Here is a 21,393-nt window from a genome sequence, read left to right on the forward strand (position 1 = left end):
ACCGCTAGCTGCTACCTGATCTTTTGTGTCTGATCCTCTTTGAAAATTCCCATGAATTCAAAGATTACAAATGTCAAAAGTTCTATTGCCTTTCAATGAACATTAAGATTCCTAGAGTAGTACTCAAAGGCACATCTGTTGGGGACAAAATAATTTCACTCACAAAATCCGTTTTCTTTAATTTAATATAAAAGATAGAAATGTTCCACATTTTACATCATATTAACATTTTTCAACACTCTAAACACATATTTCATGAAAACAAGTTTATTGAAGGGTAACAAGGACCACAGAATTAGCACTACCAAATCATTACTGATGGTTTAAAGGGAAAGTTGGGGGGGGGGATTCAAAGCTCCATTTTTCACCCAGTCTTTATTTTTCCAATAAACCCTGTACAAACCAGTGAAACCCTCACAATGGTGGTAAAGGCATTCATATAAGGACCTATGCTGATTATGTTAACAAATACCTCTATCATTTACACAGCACTGCAACTCAATCCATGTTTACAAAATTAATATGATCAATGATAATTTAAACATTCAGTGGAACAGAGCATTAACACAGAATGTTGACCCGAGTAAGAAAATCAAACATAGAGGACTTGAGCAAGAACATGAGTACAAGGTATATAATCACTTAACATTATTTGTCTTTTTAAGTCAAGACAACTAGCTTAATGAACTACTCCACAACATTATAAGAGTACTGGGCAGGAGACCCAGATTCCTGTTGTAAATTCACATAGGGAGTTCGATTTCAATTGGTCAGTGGAAAGAGAGAACTGGGTCGACACCAACATTACAAGAGACATCTCACAATAATATATAAAAGTCAAATCACTATTGGAACATATATATTTTTTTCCTTTAAAGTGCACAACTTAGGAAAACTTCACCAGAGGGTGCACTTTTGGAAGGCATGGTCATTGTATCCAGTATAGACAAAACAGGCACCTCCATTGTAATTTTGTTTTAATAAATAAAAGCCCATTAAGAAAAAAGAACGTAAGCAGCACCTGAAGCCTTGACATTGTGACTAAACTCTGGTACCCAAGTGGTCAAGCCAGTTACGTGCTACTAAGAGCTGCAAAGAAGGAGCGGCTTTGGACTAAACATAGTTTTGGTGGAGACAAGAGCTTGTCTGGGCTTCGAGTCCTATCACCCACCAGCAGTGAGCGGGACGGATACCAGTGCTTCAAAGAGTCTACACCTTAGAAAGCAGACCGGACTCTGGAGCACTCGCCTTAATTAGATTCTGGATTTCCTTGAACTTGGGATGGTCTTTATCAGCCACCAGCTGCAGCAGAACAGCCTCGCTCGTGGTCACTATGATCCCAGTCCGAGCAAGACGCTATGAAAGATAACAAACGAACACAATCAAGATGTGAGCAAGAAAATGGAGACAATTTTAAAACTGTGGACGTGGGCCAGGACAATAATTAGTGCTACTACAACTGTGGTCCTTGGCCCAAACAACAGTCTCAGTGATGGAGAAAGGTTTCAAAACCCAGCTGTACCACAAATTCTCTGTAACTCTCAATATACAAAACAAAATGGGGGAAAAAAAAAAGAACTAGAAATAAGAAAGGGAAAACAGGAAGCCAATGCCATGACTTGGAGGTGAGAGCATGCAGGTAATTAAGGCTAGTGACTAAAATATGGCAGACAAGAGAACTGTGTCCCCATCACGTAAGCCTGTGGCCACAGTACTGCCGACACGCCTGTGCTGGTCTCTCAATTTACTCTCTCAAATGTGGACTGCTTTTGACTTCAAAATTCATTAAGCTCAGAGGTGTGCCAGTCATACCTGCCCCCTGCAGTGTAACTGAAACATGAGAGTATGATGCTTACAAACATCATATCTGGCATAAGTGATGTTTGGTGTCTATTTAAAAATATTTGTACTTATTTATTTGTAAGCAGAGAGAGAGAGAAAAAAAAAGAGATACAGAGAGATAGAGAGAACGGACATGCCACAGCCTTCAGCCACTGCAAACGAACTCCAGATGCATGGGCCACTGTGCATCTGGCCTTATGTGGGTATTGGGGAATCGAAGTCTGGTGACTAGGCTTTGCGGGCAATCACCTTAGCTTCTGAGGCATCTCTCCAGCCCATTTATTTATTTTAAAAAAAGAATCTGTGCTGTGGATATAACTATAGCCATCCAGAATACTTCATTACTAATTCATTATCCAGTTACACATCTCTAAAATTTTAATTGTATTGATACTATTATAAGAACTAAAATAAGGATACTTGATTTCTTTTCTTTTTTTTTTTTTTTCTGCTTCTGAATGAAATGTTCAGCATGTCATTTCTTTCCACAAGGATTCTCCCATCTAGGAATGATTGGGAGAAGAAAAACCCCGCCTCATATGAGGTGTAAGAATCTGCCCAGGTTAACAACAGAAACCCCACCTCTGCTGCTATTATAAACTTCTTAGAATCACTAGACAAGAACCTAAATGTTAAGGGTGACAAGTCCTTTCCTGACAGAATATCCTCACTAGGCTGCTGGGTAGAATAAACAACTGGGTAAGAAATCTTAAGGAGGTGCAGAGAGAGAGAGAGAGAGAGCGAGGGGGGAGAGAAGAGAAAGACGGGCAGCATTGGAGTAGGGAAGCAGAGAAGACAAAGTCGGGAGAGGACAGAGGAGGGGGAGAAGAGACTCCCACACTCCCACAGCAGAGGTCTATGTCTTGTACGCATCAGACATGGGGCGGGGGGTGCAACAGAGCATCAAGAAGCATGCGTGCGGGAAGCATGGAAGAGGACAGGACTGAAGCAGCTCCCAAGCCAGTCTCCTCACAGAGGAGGCCAGTGGACAGCAGGCACATGCAGTGGGGAGAGAGCAAAACTTTGTGCAGACGGCTGCACACCCACATACCCAACCTGCCCACCGTGGATCCCCATTGGTCCTCCCTGGGACACTCAAGGAGCACAGCCGTAAGCCTCCTCAGAAAGGAAGCTTGATTCTCTACAGCCAGTAAGAGAAACGGTGCACAGCTGTGGACAGGGCCCCCTCAAGAACGAAAGCCAGTAGGAACCATGCAGAACGAGGGACAGAAACAAGTGTGTTGGTGCCCCGTAGGGTTGGACAACTTTTGTTTATAAAGATTTCTGGAAATTCTATTTGTACTGCTTGAATTTATTCAGCTGATTATCTCAGCAGGAGTCTTTGAATGTGAAGGCATTATGTACTCAAGGAGGCAGAGAATGTAAAACAAATGCAGCCCAGGGCTATGGGAACAGCCCCGCATGCCTACTCACTCCAGCCCAGTTCTCACCACCTGCCCTGCCTTTCTGCCTTTCTCTTACTGTTAAATCAAGGTACTTCCAAGACTTCATATGACTTAATCACAGACCTTCATGTCGACAAAAGTGCTTTCCATACAACAATACGACAAGGAAGGTCAGAACTCACCCTTATCTTTCTAGCCCTCAATGAAGCAGAAGGTGGAGAAAACATCCCAGGATTGAGGAAGAGGTCTGATGACCCAGGGAACAGATAATGTGCAGTTTCTTGTAATTCTCTAAAGACCAAAGCCTTGTCCACTCACCCTGCAACCCTCACCCCCAATCTGTGGTGATGCTGAGAGATGGGTCATGGTGGCAGGGGCAGTCTGGGAGAACCTATGTTGGTAAAAAGCATTTTGGCATACAATATCACTGAGCTTCAGCCTATATACATTGTGTTTAAATGGAGCCATCAAGACTGGAGAGATGGCTTAGCAGTTAAGCGCTTGCCTGTGAAACCTAAGGACCCCGGTTAGAGGCTTGATTCCTCAGGACCCACGTTAGCCAGATGCATAAGGGGGCACATGCATCTGGAGTTCGTTTGCAGTGGCTGGAGGCCCTGGCACGCCCGCCCATTCTCTCTCTCTCTCTGCCTCTTTCTCTCTCTGACTGTCACTCTCAAATAAATAAAAATAAACAAAAAAAAAAAAAATGGAGCCAACAACCTGTGTGAAGGGAAGGTGTGGTTCAGAAAATGTAAAGCTTTTAAAAGAGGCACCTAGTCCTTTGCATAGCACATGCCCTGCCGTGAGATGAGACAAAGAATGGTGGAAACTTCTCCAGACACTATACCTGGTTCCAAATCTACTTTCTCTCCTGGGTTACAATGTGGCATTGAACTTTGGAAGGCCGCTCTTTATACTTTCAAAACCAGTCTAACTGGGCCAAGGAATAGTAAGGTTCCTCTGATACACAAACTCAAAAATATGAGAGAACAAAGCTATGCCATGGAGGAAATAAACCCAACCAATTCCAAGCCATACAAAAACCTACCCATCAGTTCAAGGGCATTAAGTTCACATCAGGGTTTATCCCTTTTACTCTCAAATTTTGTACACTTAGTAGTTGAAAGTGACTCTTCTTGATAGACAGTAGGCACTATGGAACTACTCATAGATCACAGTGCATGCAGAAGACCCAATCCTTGCTAACTACAAAGTTGGGGAGTGTAAAAAACAATATGGGCAGGAATTATCACAAGTAGTTCTCCTCTAAAGAAACCGAGAAGGAGAGATGGCTGTATTGTTATTTAAACTTTCAGTTAACAGAGAAAAAAGAGGAAACAGTATTTCTGAAAAACTTAGGCACACACTTCATCGCGTCCACATGAAGACAGGTCTGAGGAGGGACCAGCCTGCGGTCTGTGCCTGTGTTTTCTCTTCTCACTTCCTCACTTGAGCCCAGGGAAGCCCCTCTGTGCTCATCTCGGATACCGGCTGTTTCCTTCCCTTCTTAGAACATTTCAGTCTCTTGTGGGGCTTGGAACTGACAGGCTGGTGCATTTCTGGCAAAGCAAACCCTTCAGTGAGCATGTGCCGTGCCGGCACTGTGCTAAGTGATGAGGCATGGGCTCTGTTTTGGGAGCGTCAGTCCTGGGGGCGTCTGCTTGGGGTACTTCCACCAATGAGAGAGGTGAGGTTGCCTAACTTCATTAAGGACACAGACTTATGAAACACTTGCCCTACCTTCAAACCTATATGATTGCCCCACTGTTGGACTTCTAATTCCTCAGGGGACAGATAGCCTGTCAAGGAATCAGGTTTGGATGGCAATCATCTCTATGTTCTCCCGCTGAGTCTTGTGGAAGATGGAATCACAAACAGTCAAACTATCCTTTGACGAATGTCATAATTAAGGCATGTCTAAGAAATAAACGTGAATGTAGAGCAAAGTCTTTGAGCTTTCTTTACAAACAAACAAGGTCTTGTTTCATTTGTATGACTGGAGTTTTTGTTTTGTTTTGTTTTGTTTTTTTAAATATTTTGTTCATTTTTTATTTATTTTGAGAGTGACAGACAGAGAGAAAGACAGAGGGAGAGAGAGAGAATGGGCGAGCCAGGGCTTCCAGCCTCTGCAAACGAACTCCAGACGCGTGCGCCCCCTTGTGCATCTGGCTACGTGGGACCTGGGGAACCAAGCCTCGAACCGGGGTCCTTAGGCTTCACAGGCAACCGCTTAACCGCTAAGCCATCTCTCCAGCCCTGACTGGAGTTTTTACTTCCTTTCAAGGTATGAGACTTAGCATAACAATGAAGTTCCTCTTGTGAATGGGTAAATCTGCTTCTGAGCAGAGTGGGGCTTGACAATAGAGGCGTAAATTCAGATTAATAGGGAACTTGAAAAGTAGAAGGTGATTAACTCACAACTTTAGGCTTAGGAAAAAAAAAAAAAAAAAAAAACAAAGAAAAAAGAATGGCTTGCAGATCTTTGATGAGACCGGAAGAAGCAACACTTAGTAACAACCAGAAAATCCAGCACTTACTGAAAATGGTGTAACAAAATAAAAGTCCTTCCATCTATAATCCCAATTGGGGACCCTTCTCCTCTAGGAAAATAGAAGGGAATGACAAGCAGGCCTTATTGTCCCTCACAGTCTTTCCTCTTCTTACTTTCCTCTGCCACTCCTTTCTCATTTGCCCTTCTTTGTACCCTGGAGCCACAGTAGGCTGCAGAGACCACTGAGCTGTCCATCTTCCCAATCCTCTTATGCACAGAACACTTGAGGAACTCAAAACAATTTTAAAACACCCTTTTGTTTTTCTCATTATGGATAAAAATAAGTAATTCAGATATTAAAACCATATGTGTACCATGCTAACATTTTTCATGAACCAGAATTAAATATGAGATAGACTTACACCCACACCCACACACATACACACATATCCTTTGGAGTAAGACTTCCCCATGATTAGATGGTAGCTGCAAGGTTTTCAATAGGAAATGCTGAAGATGAGACTACTGTTGGGTATGTTAAGAATAGTTAATTCCCTGATTCAGTTTGACACTGTGACTCTCAAGTTTCAGTCATGAAAACCCATCTATGTATGTGTGTGGGCAGGTTATGCATCCCCTACTGCTGGAGACTTAAGTCTGAGGAAATATAACTTTGGGCTGTCTCAGACACATGTATGTTGTAGTTTTAGGCTAGCTCTTGGCTAAGTTAAACCCACATGAACTATTTCTACTATGCAAATATATAAATGATTCAGGCCAGTCTTTGTGAAAAATCTCTAAGTCTGTGCCTAACACTAAAGCAAAGTTTTAACAAAATTTATCAAGGAATGTTGGGTATCACTAATAATCTTTTTAATCAAGGAATGTTGCATATCACTAAAAATCTAACATTAAGGAGGAAACATGATATGAAATAGCGACTGGAGAGATGGCATAGCAGTTAAGGCTTTTGTCTGCAAAGACTAAGGACCTGAGTTTGATTTTCCTGTGCCCATGTAAAGCCAGATACAAAAAGTGGCACATGTTTCTGAAGGTCAATTGCAGTAGCTGGAGGCTATGGCACAACCATTTTTTCTCTCTTTCTATCTGCCTCTTTTTAAAATCTCAATCTCAATGAATAAAAGAATATTTTTTAAAGATATAAAATAGGCAATGTAATGAACCTGAAAGATCAAACACTAAGTGCCCAGTCATGCCTCTAGAAATTAATGGGTCTAACATTATCAGATCAAACTCAAATTTAAAAGACATCTTTTCATTACTGTTAAATATTCATATTCCCACTTTTCAAAAAAATTTGTTCACTTATTTTGAAGTAAGACATTTACTTTCTGATGATTAATCTCTATTGCCAACTTGCTTGGATCTAGAATTACCTATGAGACAAACCTCTGGGCATAACTGTAAGGGAACCCTAGACTGAACCGACTATAACTGTGTACGACACATCCCACTGGTCATGGTCCCAGACTGGAAAAAAAGGGAAAAGAGAGCTGAGGAGCAATCTCCTTTCTGCTTCCTGACTGCGTGCACTGCGACCAGTGAGCTCCAGCGTCCTCTCTGCTTCCTGACTGCGTGCACTGCGACCAGCTGTCTCAAGCTCCTGGTGCCATGATTGACTGTATCCTCCCACTGTAAGGCTAAATGAGCCCTGTTTTCCATAAACTGTTTTGCCAGACTTTTTTTTTTTTTTTTAAACAATGAGAAAGGTTAACAAATAACACACCTCTAGTGCAAACATCCTGTCCATCATGCTTCTTGAGGAGGTGGCATCAGCAACAATATGAACCTCAATGCCTCGGCCCACAAGCTCCAAAGCAGTTTGTTGGATACACACGTGAGTCTTGAATAAAAAGAAAAAAATGTCACATTAAAGAACATGGAAAACTAAAAAAACATTATATATGTACAACAATATGACTGAACAGCTTGCTCTGGCTCTAATTAAGTGCAAATCAGCATTTCCATAAAACCAATGAAGGACTGTGCTACATCCATGTTTCTCATATTGGGGCCACAGAACATACTTTTAGACTTCTGTGAATATTTTTAATAATTTTCATCTATACCCTCTAAGCATCTATACCCTCTAAGTGGCTTAATACAGCTACCACCACTCCGTTTTGGCACCACTTGTATTTGAGTTTATTTCTGCGTGCATAGTGAGGACCCCACACAAACAATGAGTGGGGTACTACTGTGAGAGAGAGAAAACTGAGATGTCATACGGCACCGATAGTCACAGTGGGCCAAGCCAGAATAATCTATGTTACAGGCAAAAACAAAATCCTGTGTTAAGCCATGATAAACTCTGGCAAAGCAGAAAGTGCACTACAAAATCTAATGCCATTGTTTCACTTTCAGGTTTGCCTTTAGTTAACCAAGTATTCTAAGTATAAATCCACACTTTCTGGTTTTGGTTTAGTCACCTGAATATCAGGAATTAATGGATATAAAATGCCCATCACTAGCAACTATACTGTACATACTCAATCTTTGTAAGTGCTAACTGTTAACAGAAAGTATGAAGCAAGCACACACTCCAATAACAACTGATTTATAGCACATGTAAGCATATTTCAACAATGCCACAATGTTAACTTTACTGTTATATGACAAGAAAGCTTTGAAAAATTACCAGCTGATACTTTCATACAATGCCACTAGAATCTACTCAAAGAACATTTTCACTAAACCCAAATATTAAGAATGATGAATGAGGAAAAATGTGCAAAAGCCAGCAATAGCATTTGGTATGACATATTATACAAACAGGCTTCCACACTGCCATTATTGAACCAAAATATTAAAAAAAACTTTAAGATCTCTGCATATCATGACCCTACCCATAACTGTGGGTTAACTCCACAATGCACGACCCATATACCTCAACAAGGAGGGGCCAATGGGGAGGGGGTAGGTCACGGATGAGTGTAATAATTGTACCAAATTGACTGTATTTGCTGAATACAAAACTAATTAATAAAAATAATAATAAAAAATTTATTTAATCCACACCAAAATTGAAGACTTTTTTCTAGTATACACATATTGCAATAAAACCTACCATCAAAAATAACCATATTATATTAATAATATTTTATTTTAAAAGAAATTATATATTTGAGAGAAAGAGGAAGATGGGGTGGGGGTAGAACGGATATAATGGATGCATCACGGCCTCCAAGCCAATGCTAACAAACTACACATGCATGTGCCACCACGTGCATCTGGTTTACATAGGTCTTGGGGAATTGAACAACCCACATCCTTTGGCTTTGCAAGTAAGCTCCTTAGCTGCTAAGCCATCTCTCCTGCCCTATTTGATTATTTTAACAGCTTGGTTTACAATTTTTAAATGTAGTAGTTGCTTAAAAGTTATAAAAAAAATATAGGCACATTGCTGTGTATCTGTAATCCTAGCACTCAAGAAGCAGAAGCAGCAGATTTGTGATTTGATTTTTGTGACCAGACTTAGCTATTCATTGAGTTCTAGACCAGCCAAAATTATAAAGCAAGATCCTGTCTCCAGTCAATCAATCAATGAAAAAATAGTAATAAATCAACTGAAACTTTCATTAGTAATACATCATTATTTTTTCCCTCTGTATAGGGCATATATCCTGCCCCTATTTGAAGGACAATGAATTGTATGACTTCAAGGTTTTTTTATTGTACAAAACCATGACCAAAATCCAAATCCTATAACTGACAAATAAAATAATACCTTTGGGGCTAAGGAGATGGCTTAGTGGTTAACAGTACTTGTTTGCAAAACTGCTACCTTAGGTGAAAATGTGTACCAAAACTAGTGGCTATTAAAATGGTCCTGCTTAGTAGCTATCTGACCTTGAGCAAATTGCATTACTGTTGTTATATTTCAGTTTACTTATCTGTAATACACAGTACTTAGCTCACAGGACTATTGTGAGGGCTTAAAGTGTAAACAGCTATAAACTGTAAAGCATTAAGATCAATACCACAGAAATGATAAACACATAATAAACTGTGGCTCTTTTCCATGGTTCTTAGTCATCTGCCTATCCACTGTAAAGTAAAGTAATTCCTGCATCTCCCTCCCTCCCCTCTCTTGTGCACGCACGCACACACACACACAAACATGTCATATAACCATGCGTCCGCAACACTCACAGAGATAGGTACTTACTTCTACTCCAAACAGTACAACACTCCTGACTCCAGGAAGCTCTGCTAACGCTGCTTCTACTTCTGGTAACACCATTGAGAACTTGGTCTTTGGAAGAACCAGTTTTACACCTGTTAAGTCAATTTCTTGAACAGTGCTTCCAAGACCTTTGGGGTACTGTTCTGTTACAATAACTGGAATTCCTAATATCCGAGCTCCTTGCAACTAGGAAAATAAAAAATAAAATAAAAGCAATTAGCAAAGCAGTTGTGTAGATATGAATTATTTCATAACTTAGTAAATTGGAACAAATAAATTAGCAAGCATACCAGTCTTTGTCCCACACTAATAATATCCCCGAAATACTTGATAGCTGGTCTGAACCTTTCCTGCATATCACAGCAGAAAAAAACAGTGCTTGGAGGTGTAAGATTTCCCAGGGTAGTAAGCTGAAGATAAAAAAAATAAGACAATGATTTAGGAGTTATTCAACAATGATATTTATTTCCAATGGAGGTCAATATAGAAAGAAAAAGGTGAGCCTACAATTTGTCCCAGTACGTTAATTTGTACAGCTAATACTACAAGAAAGAAATTATATGAATTATAGGAAAAGAATACAATATTTACAAAGATATTCTCCAAATTGCATTTAGTAGTGAAGTTCAAAATAAAGAATCAACAATACATAAACAGGCAAATCTTCATGCAAATAAATAGTAACACATTTTTAGAAAATTACAAATCTCACACATACACATATATGTGTACATATATGTATGTATGTATATGTGTGCATGTATATATATGAGTGTGTGTGTGTGTGTGTGTGTGTGTGTAAATGTTTCCAAGAAATGTTTTCTATCTAAGGAGAAATGCTCACTATATGTTAATTTTTTAAATAGCACAGTTCAGCAGTATTTTAAAAATATTTTATTTTTATTTACTTTTTAGAAAGAGGGGCAGAGAAAGAGAGAGAATGTGCACACCAGGGCCTCTAGCCACTGCAAATGAATTCCAGATGCATGCGCCACAATGTACATCTGGCTTACGTGGGATCTGGAGAGTTGACCTGGGTCCTTAGGCTTCACAGGCAAGCAGCTTAACAGCTAAACCACTGCTCCAGCCCTAGCCTACATTTTAAAAACACTAAATTTAAAAATAATCTGTGGGGCTGGAGAGATGGCTTAGCAGTTAAGACGCATGCCTGTGAAGCCTTAGGGCCCAGGTTTGATTTTCCAAGTCCCACGTAAGCCAAATGCACATGGTGGCGCATGCATCTGGAGTTTGTCTGCAGTGGCTAGAGGCCCTGGCATGCCCAGTCTCACTCACTCTTTCTGTCCCTCTCTCTGTCTTAAATAAATAAATAAATGTAAAATCTTTAAAAAATAAAAATAATCTGTGTAAAGAAAACAAATTTAAAAAATAATCTCTACCAGAGACTATAAAACATAGAAACTAAATACACTAAACTAAATACACTAAAGACACTAAAAACAAAAGCAATATCTGAGCTAATGTAAAATTACTGCTCTCAAGATAATATGTTAAAATGCCAGTCTCCAAAACAATTTTCAGAGGGCATGAGCGATGCCAAGCACATCATTGTGCTAAGTGATCTGCCCTGTACTGTGAAAGTGACAGACCCAAGCCTATTATGATGGTTAAGTGAGTAGCCCTGTGCTATGAGACGAATACACCCAAGTTTGACATCTGCAGTCTTAAATGTTATTTATCACAATCAGGAAAATTAACAAAACAAGAAGGAAATTGGTTCACATTTTTTTGCTTATAGTTAACCTACTCAACAATCTGGGCCCAATAAGGATTTACTAACATACAGATTACTACTGAATACAAGAATATAATCTCACTGATTTCTCAAAGTCTCACTGATTTCTTAAACAATGGTGCTTTTCTTTGCACCATTCAAATTCAGAGAGCTCTGCAAAGAATGTGTTTGGCCCTGAATCAACCATTATCGCTACTCTTCCAACTCGCCTCCTGCACCCACTTAAATGGTGGTAGCTTCTGTCCCAGCAAGCCCTAGACTCAGCCTTACCACCTCAGAACAGTTCTTACATGAATTCAGTGAACCGCTCAGTGCTGTGGCTGTTTCAGCAGGCCTGCTCTCCATCTTCTCCACGTTCTGGTCCGAGGGACTCTACTGCTCTCCTCTCCCCGCTGCTGCCTACAGTACAAACGCTCGCTAACCATGTGCAACCCAACACTAGACTCTGGCTAACAGGTGACAACCATCTGTCACACAGCACCACGTACAGGAGTACTTTCACTTTACCAATAAAGCACAGTTAAAATAAACACTCAAGCATTTTTAATTTTATATTCCAGATTCACCTGTTTCTGTGCTCTGCAAATTATACCTCCATTTTAGTCATTCTACACACAGAAGCCAAGGAGACATTTTTTTTTGTATTTACAATATTATTTCAAAATCCAATCACACAACTATACATTTCAAATTCCCAATAAATTTTCAGTATTTGTTGAGAAGGCTCAAAACCTCATATTTATATTTTCATAAATTCATACCAAGGGTAGCCATCATCAATGTGATTAAACCACATGTAATACAGTTTATACACAGTTTAAAGTACATATAATATAGTAGCCTCTTGGAAATCATAGTGGTACAGCTTGGCTAAGCATGCCATTTCACTTGCCAGCAAGTGTGCAAATCAAAATTCCCCATAGGCATAGGAGCATACTCACAGCCATGCACTAACAGGCTTGTGGTTCACACATACTCAGAGCTCCAGCTCTCAGATACAACCTCAGACTGCATTGCTGACCTCTACATCCTCAACATGAGAGGTGGGTCTGGATTCTAATTCACAGAAAGTTACAAACCATGTACAATCAGAGAGGAAACTGCTGGAGGCAGATAAATGGTCAGCAGCAAAACTGAGAGGGGGCATAAAAATATTCAAAACACGAGATAAGCAAGCCAGACTCAGTTCTCGTCTTGGCACCTGGCGAGGGAATAACACACTGTTCTAAATTAAGAAGACATCATTGTAGCACTCATTAAGAATATGCTAAATATACTATTTCAGAATGGCTGCAAGATAAAGTGGTCAAAATATTACTGTTAAAAAATGTCAAAGACTAAATCCTTACATAGCCAGAAACCCTCTGAATGTCCTCAGAAGCGTGGCCTCTGAGCCAGTTATTAGGTGCTCCCTATGCCCCTTTCCACTAGCGTACTGACCCCTATCAGATGTACTCCATACCAGACGTGGACTAGACCAGAAAACACAGCCTTAGCTTCCTCACCGCCATACAAGACCATGTTTGTAATAGGAGCTCGTCCTACAGGAACTCAGTAAACAAAGGAAAAGCTGCAGAGAATACAGAGACACGTTCCTCTGTAGATAAGAGATGGCATTTCTGGTTGTGTGAACCAAAAATGCTCGACCTGCAAAGACATTCTCTGCATGTCCTTGAACGTGGCTGTATTTGGCAATTTGTCTGAGAGGACAGTATAAAGATGGGAGCGTAACTTTACCTGGTACACAGGAGAATCCTGCTAAGTGATCCTGATTAATGCAATTAATAATGTCACACTGACACAAAGCAGAGTTGATATGATGTGATGAGAATGACCTTCAGAGATCTTCCTCTCAACACCATACAACCCCAGTCTATGCATGAAAAAGTAAAATCAGATAAACAAAAATTGACGGACAGTCTACCAAACTATTTGACTATATTCCTCAAAACTGTCAAGGTCATTGAAAGTCAAAGAAAGTGGCCCAATACAGAGGAACCAAAGGAGATATGGCAAATGAATGTTAACTGGACTGTGGATAAGATCATATTAAGTATAGTAGAACAGGAAAAGAACATGAGGGAAAAGTTAATTAACTAAAAAGTATGATATTTTATTAACAGCAATGTACCAGTATTGATTTCTCGGTGAAGACAAATAAGTCACAATAAGATATTGACAAAAAAAGGAATTTGTGTCCAAGAATGAAGTCTCTATCTATGTAATTTGCTATAAATCTAAAAACTATATTAACAAGAACACCTTACTTAAAATATAAACATTGACTTTCCTAGTGATACTGTGTATTTTGGGGAGAAGTTTTGACTTTATGAATAGCCTCTATATCCAACAAGCCAGAACGGAGGATTTTCAGGTTACCAACAACAAACCAAGATTCTAACAATGTTTATCTAATCCTTTCCACTTCCTACAACAAATTCACATGAATTCCAACAGACTGTTGTTACAATTATACAGCTCTATAAAAACTCAGAATGTCTTATTTTGACTTCAGAATTTATGTTAGTCTTTAACATAAGTCAGAGTATTGCTGGTAATCAAACATTTATGTTGTAATTGCAATGTGGCTGGCTGGGTCTGGCACAGTGAAAGTGAACCTGACTAAACATGTCACCAGTGAAAGTGTAGTACTGACAAGTTAATTCCTGCTCAAGAAACATGAAAGAACTAAATAGGAAGAATATCCATGTATCTACGTATTTTCTCTACTGACAACTAATATACACACATTTAAATATAAAATGCTTACCATAGCCAATGATTTCCTCAAACAAGAGTTTATGGGTTTAAATTCAAGTACATAACTTTTGTACACTTTTCTTTAGAATTGTCACAGCTTGCATTCAACCTTAGACTTCAGAGCCAATAGGTTTTTTTCATCATCAAGCTTCAATGTTTCTATTATCCTGAGCACATTCACCCTTCTTCATGACATGTTCTCTGACCATTTTATAACAATGACAGTTGCAGGAATTTGGTCATTCAAGACACATATAAGACAGCTGGTCTATCTCAGTGACACGCCATGTACCACTTCTTAAAATATCATCTCACATTATTGAGCAGCATCTCCTAGAGGCCATATTTTAAAGTTGTAGCCACAGTCCCATAAAAAAATGACCTTTTTGTAGAAAGAGAATCATTGCAGATAACTTTAGTTTAGATAAGGCCAGACTAACATAAGGTGAGTATGTGATCTAATGTGACTGGCATCCTTAAAGAAAGGAGAAATTTACACAGAAAGATATACAGACACACCTAAAGCAATAATTCCCTGAGATCACGAAGACAGAAATGGGGAATTGTGTTTATAAGCATGAACTGCCAGAGAACCAGAAGTTAGGTGTGTGGCAGTTAATATCAACTCTCAATCTATCTGCATATAGAATCACCTAAGAGACAAATTTCTGGACATATCTGTGAAAGTGTTTCTAGACTAGGTTAATGGACATACAAGGACCCACCATAATGTGGGAAGCACCATTCCATGGACTGAGGTGCCAGACTGAATAAAAAAGGAGAAGAAAGCTTACTAAACAACATTCCTCTCTGTTCTTTCACTACCAGTTGCATGTGACCAGATGTTCTTCTGCTACCATGTTTTCTCCACCATTACAGACTGTATCCCCTCAAACTGCAAACCAGAACAAGTCCTTCCTCCATTAAGCTCTTTTCTGCCAGGTATTTCATCACAGCAGTAAGGTACAGAAAGTAATACAAAGGAGTCCTGGCACAGTTCTACCTCACAGCCCTCAGAAGGAAACAATCCTGCCAACACCTTGACCTTGGACTCCAGTCCCCAGAAGTACAAGACTGTTTCTGTTGTTTATGTCACTCCCTTGGCAGTGCTGTTATACCAGCCCTTAAGCCACAAAGAGGAGTCTGTATATTTTGGAATGATTAAAGTTTAAAAATGGGTATGTTTTCTTTAAAAAATAAATTGAGGGCTGGAGAGATGGCTTAGCGGTTAAGCGCTTGCCTGTGAAGCCTAAGGACCCCAGTTCGAGGCTCGGTTCCCCAGGTCCCACATTAGCCAGATGCACAAGGGGGTGCATGCGTCTGGAGTTCGTTTGCAGAGGCTGGAAGCCCTGGCGCGCCCATTCTCTCTCTCCCCCTCTATCTGTCTTTCTCTCTGTGTCTGTCGCTCTCAAATAAATAAATAAATAAATAAATAATTTTTAAAAAAAGAATAAAAAAAATTGACAGTCTATTACAGTCATAAGATAGGCATGATTTGTGTGGGCAAGAGTATGAAGGAGATCTAGGATATCAGTACTCAAATCCCAAGTGCCTTTAACCCAATTACCTATTAGCCTTGTGCCAATATCAACTCACTTGAAACAGAGGGCTGTCAGGTGGCACCACCCCCTCCCCAACACACACAGCTTACAGTGATTCCCTATATAACACAGGCCATGGGCTTTGGAATCTAAGTCCAAATCTCAGCTGCTCTGAGTCCTATCACATGAACATGAAGGTAAATCATTAACATCTCCCCACACAATGTCCTTATCTGTAATATAGTAAGAAAAGCAGTATCCACCTCATGGAGCTATTTCAAGGATTAAATATACTACTTGCCATTAATCAATACATGTATTAAGCTGTCATATCCTATGAAACACCACACTCTACAGTCAGCACTTGTTAGAAAATTCTCTAATGAGGTAAACTATTTACTATTAAGGTCTCTTTCAAGATTATAAATATATATATAGAAATACTGGGACTGCATCACTTAAGTTAACTTGGTCTTCAGAAAAAGGAAAATGAGTTAAGAAGTAGATTCCAAGTGCCATCAAAATTATGATTTGTTTCTGGTAAAACTGATTTAGACTGCAAGAGAATATTTCCCTCCGGTTTTCGCCACATATTCACCGACTGTGGACACCAATGTCTCCAGTATAGTATTGTACCTGCGGTTTATAATTTACAATCTGAGCTCTCCAACTCCCCAAGGAAGCCAGCTGTCTCTGCCCTTTCCCCCCGTAGTAGAAGACTGAGAAATGTATTTCTTAAGACTGTGCCTCAGACTGGGGTGAAGGTGAAGCTGGACAAAGCCAAGAACACACTGACATTTAAATCTACATTAGGATTTCCTTGGCTAACTAAAGGTAGGAAACAATTGCAAATGCCGGTCATAGCTTCCACTCTCACATACAGCTTATTTATAGATAGTTGCTAATGTATTCACAAGGAACAAAATATACAGTGCTTTGGGTATTGCTCTGGAATGTTAAAAGTTTTCATGTGATTCATACAACCACCTCTGTATCACACCAATAGGCTAGAGACAATACCAGGACCTAGCTGTGACTTCTCAGTAGCCCTGATACCATCAGGCCCCATACCACCCAGACATACCTGGCATTGCCTCCACACAATTTGAGCTTATTCACCTGTTCCTCCTGCCACACCCCTGTGGCACAGCTCCAACAACCAGAAGTCACAACCTGCCAACCAGCAAGCCACAGGAATACCAGAATTGTTTTTATCTAAATCTATCTTTCGTCTCTTCTGACTTTGAACTCGACTGTCTCTTCTAGATGCAGAATGTCTGTGCCTCATTTGTCATAACAACAACAGAAGAAAGAAATAAAAGACACTTCCAAGAAAATGAGAGGTATAATCAAATATCCACCCAAGCAACCACTTTAGCTAAAGGTCAAAATAACCTTCGTAGGATGCTCTTATCTCCTCCCCTCACTAAGCTGCAGCGCCTTCCCCTGTGCACAGCGGCAGAGTCTCACCCGTGCCTTTCACAGCATCCATTTCTTCCTGCCTTCTCCTCCCCTGGCCAAAGTCTGAAAAAAAAATGCACTGGTTGATAATGAGTCTCCATGGTTACATGTTTCTGTTCAGACTTGGAAAATACCTTTTGAAAAATTAAAACTTGAAAGTCATCAAAATGACCTAAATTCCCACTATGCCTCTTATTTATATTTGGTCCCGAGTCTCTCAATTCATCAGACTCTACACACAGAAGCAGGCACAAAACACAAGCTGTGTCTTCAGCTGCCTGAGCAGTCAGTCAGCAGACTCTCAGTCATGTTGACAGGATATAGGAGAAAAAAGGGACACTAAAAGTTTATCACATACTCAGCCTGGCAATGGAGGCTTTAAAATGAGTTCCCAAAGAACTGCTACCATCCGCAGGAATGCTGTGGCCCCCGCAACCACCGTGTTTCCCAAGGTCACTAGCCATGCTAGCTACAGCGAACGCCACAGAAAACTCAGACCCCTACAAACTAAAAGTACATTCTGAAAAAACAGTCTGTGAACGAGAGGCTCCAGGGCTACACGTGCAGAAATAACAAGTGGCATTATTTAAGCATAGGACTACAAACAGAACTTTTACTCTGCCCCAGTTTCAAAGGAGAAGTGGCCTACCATTGCCAGCAATATGGTCTTGCCATCAGCCGCCTTGAGCCTGTGTAAGTGACAGGTGATTCTTCTAAAGAATGATGAGCACACCAAGACAAATGGACAAATAAAAGCTCAAGTTTAGAGCTTGATCTCCAGAGTGTTCTATTAAGCATGAAAAGAAGACAGGTTATAGAAGATGTAGATTGAAGATCTACCCATGCCTTGCTAGGCCTACCCCAGTTACCCGAATAACCCTGGGCAATTCCCTACCCCTTCTCCTCTCTCTACATACTGCGCCCCTCTGACAAATGAGACACACGAGCTTCAGTAAAAACGAATCCAGGTTTCCATGCACTGAGCCATGCTCTGAAAGCTGCCACTCGAATGTTTATGATGGGAACTCCAGGGTCTCTAAAAGCCACAAAACAGCCATATCACTAGGATTATAGAAATGTGTTCCAGAAAATTCACTTTGCGAAAGAATATTTTCTGAGTACACCCTCACAAGTACATGTGTGTACATATATATGTACATATAAAATCTCATAGACATACAAAAAACTTACTAAAGGGTACGTATGGTGTGCAAAGCTACATGCTATCTACAATGATGTTGAAAGAGTCATGAGATTGAAGTATTATGCTTTCTAAAATGAGGTAAAAATATTAAGCACTTCAAAAATATAAAGTAGGAACATATATAAATGATGAGCTGAAGAATGGCTGGACTATTAAGGAAAAAATAGTATTTTGTAGTGGAGCAAATAGAGGACGATTATTCTTACAGTGGTTGTTTTAAATACTGTTACAAAAACTGACTCTGCATTCAAGACAAAATGTACTGCTTTTTGAGTGTGTATAAGACATCTCAGACATAGAAATACACACGCACACACATGTACACATGGGTGCATATAAAAACTGTGTGTGTGTATGTGTGTGTGTGTGTGTGTGTGTGTGTGTGTGTAAAGTTATTCTTCCCTGACCTTGGGGTATGGAGCCTGTACTTGAATATACCTACAAACCTTCTCGGTAGTAGATTCTGGCCTTTATAGATGTATTTGTCAAAGGTGCATCCAACATCTTAGGTATTTGGCAGTAGTAATCTAAACAGATTGACAGGGACGGCTGCAGACAAATGTCAGCCCTGGGAAGTCTTAAAGAAAAATGGAGTCTTAAATACCAATGAATGCAATGCTGCAAGGGGCAGTGGAGCTCATCCTGGGGTGTCATGTCACCACACCTACTTTAGGATCCCCAGCAGTGGCCAGGGAACCTGATAAACTCTGTCCTCCAACATTAAGAACTTTAACCAGGTTAAAGGAATGAGCGAGCCACCTAAATGGGTGCTGGGGTGATGGGAAACATCACCAGTTCGGCTTGACTACAGCTGAAAAAATCAAAACAAACAAACAAACAACAACAAAAAACCACGAGTGAATGATCCTCAGAAAATGAGACTTAGATATGAAAATCCCTTCTATCTTCAGATCCCAATATCATTTTGGTCGTCCAGATAAGTGACTGACCAGTTCTACAGCTAAGGAAAAAATATGGATGGTGCCGTGCCTTGCTACACCTTCCTTTCAAAAGACAAATACACAATTTTTGGTGAATCTTCTGATTTCCAGACAGGAGGCTGGCCTGTTATAGTATGAGTACAGCTCAACGATATAAAAATTTAGTAAAACTCTTAACTAATCTTCAGATGTAACTCCCTCAGCCAGCAGGGCCAGGAATTTACAGTCCAGCCTTACGTTGAATATTTAAGAGGTAATGCAGTTTGGGAGCAAACATTTTGTTGTTGTTGTTGTTTTGTTTTCCGATGAAGGCGAGGCAAATGCAATAGAATCAGTTTTTAGACAGATCTTGGGGAGGCGGCTAAGCTTCTATTTCGCTTTATAGTTAAGGGGCACGTTAACCCAAGAATCCAAGGGCTGGGCGACGAGAAGGAAAGTGTGTGTGGGGTTGCGGGGGGGGGGGGCTGGAAACTTTGCATTTCTGCAACTGGTAAACCACAACTCCAACTCCGGGGGAGGTGGTCGACCGTGCCTCTGTCTCCGGGGCTTCAGCATCGCTCATGCACGCGAAGGCAAAGGCGGCGGCGACTGCAGTTACGCAGGCGGCTTGGCACACAAAGCGGATGCGGGCGCTGGGGAGCACACACGTGGGGCGTCCGTGGACGCGCCGACCATCCAGAGACCCACGCCCCCCACCCCAACCCATCCCCGCCCGCCCGCGGCTCGCTCCCTCCGCCCGGCCCGGCCCGGCCCTGCGGGGCCACCTGAGGAGCGCGGGCGGCGCCGACCCACCTGGATCTGCAGCGGCACCAGGCGCACCTTGCAGCGCTCGCCCACCGCGAAGCCCTTGGGCAGGTCCACGTACTGGCCCCACTCCTCGGCGAAGAGCTGCACCACGAATTTGCGGTGCATGTCGATCTGGTCGCCGTACAGGCTGAGGAACTTCTGGATGAGCAGCTCGTAGCCCGCGCCGTGCGGCACCGACGAAGGTCGGGCGAACACGGAGAAGCAGAAGAGCACCGGGACGCTGCTGCCCGACGGCGCCCCGCCGCCCGAGCCTCCGCCGCCAGCCAGCGCCGGGACAGCCGGCTCCGCCGCCGCCATGTTCCTTCCCGGAGCGTGTGCGAGCGAGCGAGCGAACGAGCGAGCAAGAGAGAGAGAGCGAGCGCGAGGCCGCCGGGACGCGGACCCAGCCTCGGCCGCCACGCCCCGTCCCCGCACCGCCCCCGGGCCGCGCGCTGGCTCCCTGTCTCGGCCCAGGGGCCGGTCCTGGTGCCTGAGGGCGGGTCTTGTGGCTGAGGGGCGGGTCCTGACGGCCAATGGGCGGGTCTTGAGGACGAGGGGCGGGCTTTGAGTCTGAGGGCGGGTCCTGAAGGCTGAGGGGCGGGTCCTCAGCGCCAATAGGCGGCTCCTAAGGCTGAGGGGCGGGTCTTGAGGCTGAGGGTCGGATTCTGAGGGCCAATGGCTGGGTCCTGAGGTCGAGGGCGAGTCCCGAAGACTGAGGGGGCGGGTCTCGTGGACGGGGGCGGGTCCTGAAGCCGAGGGGCGGGTCCTGAGGCTGAGGGGCGGGGACTGATGGCCAATGGGCGGGTCCTGGTGGTGGTGCGGAGGTGGCTAAGGCGTGGGCGTCCCCCATCGCCCCCGCCCTCCTCCCACCTGGACCCCGCGCGGCAGGCCGGCTGCGGGGGAGGTCGCGCTGCGGCGTTCCCTGCGCTCGTGTGCGGAGCCGTGTTCTCCTCCCGCAGGCCGCTGGTTCTCAGCCAGGAGCACACGTCCACAGGTACCAG

At 42.1% G+C, this 21,393-nt stretch overlaps 1 protein-coding gene across 1 annotated transcript; it reads right to left on the reverse strand.

The window, feature by feature from the left end:
• Positions 1-167: 167 nt before the first annotated feature.
• Isoc1 (isochorismatase domain containing 1) lies at positions 168-20,710 on the reverse strand. Its single transcript, XM_004651522.3, has 5 exons — positions 20,399-20,710; positions 10,237-10,356; positions 9,929-10,132; positions 7,487-7,603; positions 168-1,356 (listed from the first exon to the last, which is right to left on the reverse strand). Exons 1-5 carry the CDS (start codon positions 20,708-20,710, stop codon positions 1,210-1,212), a joined length of 900 nt encoding a protein of 299 aa, XP_004651579.1. The 3' UTR covers positions 168-1,209.
• Positions 20,711-21,393: the final 683 nt, after the last annotated feature.

Source organism: Jaculus jaculus, chromosome 14 (assembly GCF_020740685.1).
Source record: "Jaculus jaculus isolate mJacJac1 chromosome 14, mJacJac1.mat.Y.cur, whole genome shotgun sequence".
NCBI classification, from domain to species: domain Eukaryota; kingdom Metazoa; phylum Chordata; class Mammalia; order Rodentia; family Dipodidae; genus Jaculus; species Jaculus jaculus.

Excerpts from the sequence above, each read along its gene's own strand:
- Isoc1 (XM_004651522.3), bottom strand. The coding sequence starts at position 20,710 with ATGGCGGCGGCGGAGCCGGCTGTCCCGGCGCTGGCTGGCGGCGGAGGC. Across the intron at positions 7,604-9,928 it reads TTGTACTGTTTGGAGTAGAA|ACTCACGTGTGTATCCAACA; the intron begins GTAAGTACCTAT and ends TTTTTATTCAAG. Across the intron at positions 1,357-7,486 it reads ACAGGATGTTTGCACTAGAG|CGTCTTGCTCGGACTGGGAT; the intron begins GTGTGTTATTTG and ends TATCTTTCATAG.